This window comes from Trachinotus anak, unplaced genomic scaffold, assembly GCF_046630095.1.
Source record: "Trachinotus anak isolate AG129_WGS33_773 ecotype Australia unplaced genomic scaffold, CSIRO_AGI_Tana_v1 ptg000004l, whole genome shotgun sequence".
Classification (NCBI taxonomy): Eukaryota; Metazoa; Chordata; class Actinopteri; order Carangiformes; family Carangidae; genus Trachinotus; species Trachinotus anak.
In genome coordinates this window covers 7152340-7160947 of record NW_027273855.1, presented here as the reverse complement: position 1 = coordinate 7160947, position 8608 = coordinate 7152340, and the positions used below count along the sequence as shown (strand labels likewise).

At 38.9% G+C, this 8608-nt stretch overlaps 1 protein-coding gene across 1 annotated transcript in view; it reads left to right on the top strand.

The window, feature by feature from the left end:
- Positions 1–5031: 5031 nt before the first annotated feature.
- LOC139620209 (copine-9-like) overlaps positions 5032–8608 on the top strand; it is a 105328-nt gene continuing 101751 nt past the window's right edge. The window contains exons 1-2 of the mRNA XM_071475525.1: positions 5032–5511; positions 7993–8033. Of these exons, the coding sequence (XP_071331626.1) occupies positions 5432–5511; positions 7993–8033 (121 nt within the window). The 5' untranslated portion in view covers positions 5032–5431. The remainder of the gene's footprint in view (positions 5512–7992; positions 8034–8608) is intronic.

The following is an 8608-nucleotide window of genomic DNA, read 5'->3' as shown; positions in this document are numbered from 1 at the left end:
GGGTAGTCCTTTCCCCTCTTTTACCTCCAGCTTTCAGATCAATCATCATCTTATATAAAAAGAAAAAAATGGTCTTGGAGAAAAAGTAAGAAGTAATGTAGCTGGAAGTTGGAAGTTGAAAGAGTTTGGGAATTGGTTACATTTATGAGGAAATATTTACACTATTCATCAGTACATTCAATCATAACCCATGAAAAAAATAATTGTTTCCTAAAGATTTCCTTGTGCATTCCAGATGTGTTATGATGAGTCATATAAATGTAAAATTAAAATTTATTTTTTTGTTGCAATTCAATTCAATTCTGTCTGGAAATTTGATAATGAGCAAATTTGTTTGGGAATTAGTGCTGCTGAAGTACAACATTAACAAATGCATGTCCAGCATTATTATATATGTAATCTAGTGGCCCTGCAGTCCCAGAAAGAACAAAAGCACATTGGTTAAAGTTAGGGAAAGACTGAGCTGTTTAATATTCAGAAAGGAAACATATTCTGTCTCATGCTTCAAGTCAGCGTTGACATTTTTTAGGCCATGATCTGTCAGTGTCTAAATATAACTATAAGAAAAATTAATCTTGCTTCAGTTGCTACGAGCAGATTTTGTAGGAAAAACTAAAGAAATATATTATCAGTGAACATTTTGCAAAATTTCTGTTGGAACATTTTGTGATTGGCAGATACATTTTATCCTCATTATCCTTATAAAACAGATCATTCTTGTGGCGTTGGATTTCTATGAAAATGATTTGCTGAATAAGTAATTATATAAACATAATTTCTAGGAGACAGGGTGAGGCTCCATCCTATACAGTGTCCATGTGCCAGAATGTAGCTCTTTATTATTATTATTTAATTTACATTGTGCACACATGGTGCATATTCCTAAATAAGTCATGTTTGGGGACTGGTGGTCACACGCTGAACACTGTGTGTGGTTTGGTTTAGGCAACAGAAGTAAGTGTGGTCAACATTGTGGTTCCAGTTTGAATGTTAAAAGATAAACATATTGTATGATGTGCCTGAACTCACTTTTGACTTTTTTAAACAACACCATCATCTTAGGCATAAGAACAGCTTCTTTCTACACACCACCACACTCATGAACAATCATGTGAGGTCTAGTAGAAATGTATGTGAAAACTATCAATACTAAATCACATTATTGTACACACATACAGTATAACAGAGACATTTTACAATAACATTGCAACAACATTACAAACTGTCTGAAGAGACGGTAAAATTATACTTCTGGCCCAACCTATGCCATATACTTCCACATCTGGGCATATTCCAGCTCCGGTATTGACTAAAAGCCAGAAGATTTTCTCAGTGTGCACCAGAATTGGTCCAGATTTGGAAGTAGCTTCTGACAACCATGCTGTATATGGGCCAGATTTGGGCCATTGAACCAGGTGTGTGCTTGGCCAGAGGAAAACAAGCCTGTGGCTCAAGTATAGGCCGGATTTCACTGTAAACAGAGTAACTTGATTTAGTATTTATCCCAGAATTTCTTGCACTACCATGCACAACATGTACCACAACCTTACAGAAACAATTCAAAGTAACAATCTGCTTTTATACAGTTTGCTCTAGTCTGTATATAAGAGCTGTTTGATGTTTAAGTGCTGCTTGTAATTAGTTAGCTTGATAACTTTGTTTATCTGTATCTACCTAATTGTCATTTGCACTGTGTGTATGTATTCAGTACTGTATTCCTGGAGGTATATTAAATTGCTTGTAAGTGTAAACATGCTTGTACAATAAAGCTGTGTGGGCTGGGCACTTGCATTTGCATGGCACAATAAATAGCATATAATAACTGACTCAACTATAAATCTTATATCTTATATATTATAAGTCTACCTTATGAATCCATCCCAAGACTAGACAATACTCCTGTTCCATAATATCACCTCTTTAACCCATATTAAATGTAATACAGTCAGGTCCATACATATTGGGACATCGACACAATTCTCATCTTTTTGGCTCTAAACACCACCACAATGGATTTGAAATGAAACGAACAAGATTTGCTTTAACTGCAGACTTTCAGCTTTAATTTGAAGGTATTTACATCCAAATCAGGTGAACGGTGTAGGAATTACAACAGTCTGTATATGTGCCTCCCACTTTTTAAGGGACCAAAAGTAATGGGACAATTGGCTGCTCAGCTGTTCCATGGCCAGGTGTGTGTTATTCCCTCATTATCCCATTTACAAGGAGCAGATAAAAGGTCTAGAGCTCATTTCAAGTGTGCAATTCACATTTGGAATCTGTTGCTGTCAACTCTCAATATGAGATCCAAAGAGCTGTCACTATCAGTGAAGCAAGCCATCATTAGGCTGAAAAATCAAAACAAACCCATCAGAGAGATAGCAAAAACATTAGGTGTGGCCAAATCAACTGTTTGGAACATTCTTAAAATGAAAGAACGCACCGGTAAGCTCAGCAACACCAAAAGACCCGGAAGACCACGTAAAACAGCTGTGGTGGATGACCGAAGAATTCTTTCCCTGGTGAAGAAAAACCCCTTCACAACAGTTGGCCAGATCAAGAACACTCTCCAGGAGGTAGGTGTATGTGTGTCAAAGTCAGCAATCAAGAGAAGACTCAGCCAGAGTGAATACAGAGGGTTCACCACAAGATGTAAACCACTGGTGAGCCTCAAAAACAGGAAGGCCAGATTAGAGTTTGCCAAACAACTACATCTAAAAAAGCCTTTACAGTTCTAGAAAAACATCCTATGGACAGATGAGACAAAGATCAGCTTGTACCAGAGTGATGGGAAGAGAAGAGTATGGAGAAGGAAAGGAACTGCTCATGATCCAAAACATACCACCTCATCAGTGAAGCATGGTGACCTGAATCTGATTGAGCATGCATTTCACTTGCTAAAGACAAAACTGAAGGGAAAATGCCCCAAGAACAAGCAGGAACTGAAGACAGTTGCAGTAGAGGCCTGGCAGAGCATCACCAGGTATGAAACCCAGCGTCTGGTGATGTCCATGCGTTCCAGACTTCAGGCTGTAATTGACTGCAAAGGATTTGCAACCAAGTATTAAAAAGTGAAAGTTTGATTTATGATTGTTAATTTGTCCCATTACTTTTGGTCCCTTAAAAAGTGGGAGGCACATATACAGACTGTTGTAATTCCTACACTGTTCACCTGATTTGGATGTAAATACCTTCAAATTAAAGCTGAAAGTCTGCAGTTAAAGCAGATCTTGTTCGTTTCATTTCAAATCCATTGTGGTGGTGTTTAGAGCCAAAAAGATGAGAATTGTGTCGATGTCCCAATATTTATGGACCTGACTGTATACTGACTTACAGTATATGTGAAGAACTGGAGAATATTTGTAAATATATTTGGAAAATATACTTCATGTAAATTAAAACAATTGATCTTTATATTGCATGTTTAAATATATGAGACAATATATGTTCAAATAAAAGATGTCATAAATCATTTATGTGCTATTATGTAATTATATTGTCCACAGTGATTCTCCAGAACTTTCTATTCCCAGTGTCTCTCAGGCATCTTTTCACTTCTAATATTTTTCTTACAATGAGTTACTGCAGCTTTACAATAAAAAATTCATAGAACTGAAGAAAAGGAGAATAAAAATCTGTCACTCATAAATTAATTTCATTCAAAGACTGGCTCACAATGCATTTGTGGTAACACTTAATAATGGACTGCACTTATATAGCGCTTTTCTAGTCTTACCAACCCCTCAAAGCGCTTGTCACTACAAGCCACATTCACCCATTTACTCACATATTCATGCAGTGTTTTTTTTCCCTATCACGCACGGAGGGGCAATTTCAGCATCCTCTGACCTGCAGCTCCTCCAGATCGAACCACCAACCTTCCTATTAGTGCATGCCCCCCTCTGTCTCCTGGGCAACAGCCGCCCTGTTATAATGTTACAAAACCAACATAAAGTTGAAAATCAATTAAATTAAATGGTAAAGCAATTATCATTTAATGTGTGAAGTAATTGTAAATTAAGCTTCATTAACTAATGATCCGTTCATCACAAGGTCACGGTGACTTGATCATTTGTTACTGGTGAATAAATGCAGGATGTATACATCTGCATGCATACATGCATTAAACCAGTACCTCAACCTCTGGTTAGGCATTGCCTATACGCAGCCTATATGTTTTGTGTCCTCATTATGAAGTGTCACTGCATCTGCTTTTCATTTCATTTTCTGTGAACTTTGAAGACACAGCACAATTAAGTCAAATATTCAGTGACACAGTGACTAATAAACCAGCTTATTGTTGCACAGCATTTAAACACGGCCGGATTAACACTGCAGGGGCTCCTGGGGCAGAAAAGCTGTTGTTGGGTGCCTACTGATCCCAACTATACATGTTAGTTGCTTTATTTCCCTCAGGCAACAGAAACTTACCAGTGCTCCAGAGCTGAAATGATCAGCTGATTAAGAAATGTGTTGACCGACAAAAAAAAAAAAAAAAAAAAAAAAAAAAGGCCCAATTGATGATATTTTGGGTCGTTTACGTCTTTTTAAATGCCAAATACTCCCTGGAACCAGCTTCTCAAATGTAGAAGTTGATGCTTCAGCTCTAATTTTGACTTCATCAGAACATGTAGGACCAAAAGATATGCAGTGAACCCGGGGTTTGGCGCCCCTGGGCCAGTTTCCTGCTTTGGTAATCCAGACTTCGCTTTTAATGGCACATTTATTAAAATAAATGAAATCGACTTAAATAGGCTGACTAAAATGTATAACTTCAGCAAATGTATTGGTGCGCAGAACGGAAAACGCTCACAGTTCGTCATCAGGCTGCATTTTTACACGGAGAATTTTGTCCTGAGGAGACAAGTGGATGAGAGAAAAGGTCTGAGAAGGTTCCGGTTTTTAGAAATGCAAGTATTTGCGCGTTTAAGCCTAAAAAAAATATCCCATGAAGCATGTCATTAACAGCCTAGGTAACAGGTGATTACATGTAAATGAATAACTGACACACACACACACACACAGGGAGAGGTAGGGGGGACACCGTGCTGTTGCCGGTGCCTCCGGTTGGCTGCGCTCTCCTCCTCCTCCTCCTCCTCCTCCTCCTCGGCGCCGGACAGACACCGGGAGCGCACCGTGAACGCATGAAGGATGGATGAACTTTAAATCTGCCCCACAACTTTCACCGCCTCTCCCTCTCTCCCTCTCTCCCTCTCCCTCTCTCTCTCTCTCTCTCTCTCTCTCTCTTTCCGTCTGTCAGCCTCTTGCTCCAGCCTATTTTCTCTCCACCGCCGCTCTCTCTGCTCCAGAAGCGGAACAAACCAGGGGAAGATCTCGACAATGGATTTACCGCGATCACGATCCCGCTGTGAATGATCAGATCTTTGTTTCCCCTTTTCTTCGCGGAGGCTCATCAGCGTCTTGAGTCGAGATGATGGCATCAATAGGGGAATTCGACCCTCTCAACACCAGAGTCCCTGCAACTAAAATAGAAGTTACCGTGTCGTGCAGGTGAGATCTAACTCTCATATATATATATATATATATATATATATATATATATATATATATATATATATATATATATATATGTATATGTATATGTATATGTATGTATGTATGTATACATGTAAATATATCTCACGTTAAACCCAAATGTAAAGTCCGTAATTTCACCTGCATCACGTCAAACCTACCGAGCAGAAATGTAGATTTACAAGCAAGCACCATCAAAGTCATTTCAATTAACTGATGTGAATATTGAGTTTTTTTTTCTTCGTCTGATGTAACACCAATACCTTCTATCTATCTATCTATCTATCTATCTATCTATCTATCTATCTATCTATCTATCACACACACACACACACACACACACACTCAGGTGGTCTGGGTGCAGCAGACCCCTCAGTGCGTTAAAGTGCTTTCTCTCTCATGCGTAACCTTTTACTTTCTAATGCCCTTTGCTCTCAGGTAAATGGTTAATCCCATCACCAATATGCATTGAAGCCACTAAAAATCCTTAAGCCTCTGGTGGTCTCTGTCCAGCCAGTGGGCTTGGGGAACTACCACTGACATTCACGGGCATTCACAGGTGGACTGTCGGTGTTGATGCGAATGTGAATTGTTTTACACAAAATGTAGAAATGCTGCCAGTAAAATGCTCAGACATATGTTCAGTAGTAAAACTGAATTTTATAACGCTGAAAGAAACCAGTGCATAAATGTAGCTAAGACAGGCAGCCTTGGCTGAATGGTTGGCTGCTCTGCTCACCAGTAAAACCCAGTAAGGGTTTTTGCAGACTGTCACTCTGTCTGCCTGCCTGCCTGGTGGTGTGCTGACTGTCTTTCTGATCCACTCCTGAATAATGAATGGCTGTTGGTCCTGTATGGTCCCTCCTGAGATCAGACAGGCTTGAAATGGCCAGACACCTGAGTTAGACAGCCCCCAAAACCCGGGAGGGGGACAGAGGACAGATGAGAAGATACATGATTCCCAGTGTTTTTATTGTGAAATTACGTGTCAGACATCTTCAGTATTTATCAAGCATACATCCTTTTTTTGTTATGAATTATTGGGTTTTTGTAAGATATTCGGTATTAACATAATAACAAATACTAGTTACCTCGGCTTAATGTAATAGCTGGAAGCAGAAGGAAAAAGCTAACCTGATTCTGTCAGCAGGTAACAAAATCCACCTACCAGCACCTTTACAGCTCACTGATTAACATGTTATATCTCATTGGTTTAATCTGAACTAAAACTGACAGGTAGAAATGACAAATTGTGGTTTTATGGGGGATTATGTGTGGGGCTAAATAGTCTAATAGTCCAATACACCACCCTCTGTAATGATTTTTAGAGGTGTTGGTGGGCAGATTGTTATATTCTTTTCATGTCTTGACAGGGCCATGCTAGCTGTTTCCCCCCCCATTTCCAGTCTTTATGCTAAGGTAACTAGCGGCTGTCTGTAGCTTTATTTTTATCCTTCACACACGATTGACTATGTTTTTGCAATATAAAGAATTTGTGACTTTCCCAAAATGTTGAATTGTTTCTTTAATGCTTGTGTGTCTCAGAAACATTTGCAGCAGCCAAACCCGATCAATATAAAGCATGTCCAACTTGGCTGATCTCATGGTGGAGCTATAGCAGTTACAGTTTTAATAATGTGGTCTGTTAACGTGGACATCATCATAAATTATCTCATAAATAAGTCTGTGCTATTGGGACATGAAAGGATGTAACACATATTCAAAAGTTTACATCTCACAACTGACTGACAGCAAATTTAAGTCTCTTTACAACACAGACTTTGCTCCACTGTGGCCTCTGGTCAATGATGAGTCAGTTACACTATATTTTCCACATGGACGTGTTCAAATGCTGCCAGAGTCCCTGGACATTAAAGGTGGACAGAACATACACCTTTTTGCTGAAGCTTACAAACCGACACCTATGTGGTTTTTATCACAGTGTGTTTATTAAAACCGTGCATTGAAGTCAGAGTGTCTCAATAACCTCTACTTCATGTTTGCAGCTATGCTAAAATGTGAAATCTCTTCACACTCATGCTGATAACATTTTGGACTTTCAGAGTTGTAAACACAGTATATCACTCCCTCCCGTTTAGCGGGCATTAGTTACAGTAAGTAGTTCAGGCAGGAACATCAAAGCAAATGGTTTGTTCATTATTACATTCTCATCTTCTCTTCCTGAAGGTCCTCATCAGCCTTTGATCAGTGACCTGGTGTACAGTATTTGGTTTGGCTTTACCACAGTCTGCATTTTGGGCCAGCAGCACAATATTTTGAGATGTTTAGTTTCAGACAATAATCTGGGGAGAAATTTAAATCTTGTGCTTGACCTTTCTTTTAGGGCTTAATTGAGACAGAGGATAAAGAATGTTAATGAATGAATAAACTGTCTCAAAATGATAAAAAAAGAGCTGAAAGAATCAATTCATACCTGAACTTTTTCTGTTTCCACAGGAGTCTTCTGGATGTGGACACGTTCTCCAAGTCTGATCCTGGTATGTATGAACTCTTCACTGTCCCTGAATAAGCACTGAAATGTTGGTAATAATTGAAAATTGTTTTGTTTGTCAATATTGCTTTAGAGAATAAAGCATTAGAGAATAAAGAATTGCAAATTTTGATAATGAACTGTGGATCAACTCTGTATTTATTTATTGCATTTAGTTTGAAATTGGCAGATGCACTCTGTTGTATTTTCATTTATTTATACATTTATCATTTATTTATACCCCAGTATTAGTTGTACTTCCTTACAGCAAGAAAAGCAGTAAGACATTATGAGTGATGTTCTGCTTTTCCGTGGTACTGGTAAAAAAAGCCTGAAGAAGGTCAGAGCTATCAGTGAGTGACAACACTGCTGATAAAATACAAGGGAGGGAAAGAACAAGGACAAGACTAAGGAGGGACTGAAAAGTGAAGGTTGAAGAAAGGTCAGGTTGTAAGGTTGCCTGGGCTTCGGCAGAAAAATCACGGGGGAAGGAATTAAGGGAATGAGGATGTCAGAGCTGGAAGACAGTGCAGGGTTAAAAACTGTATGTACCCATTCTATCATTGGAATAAATCCCACAGC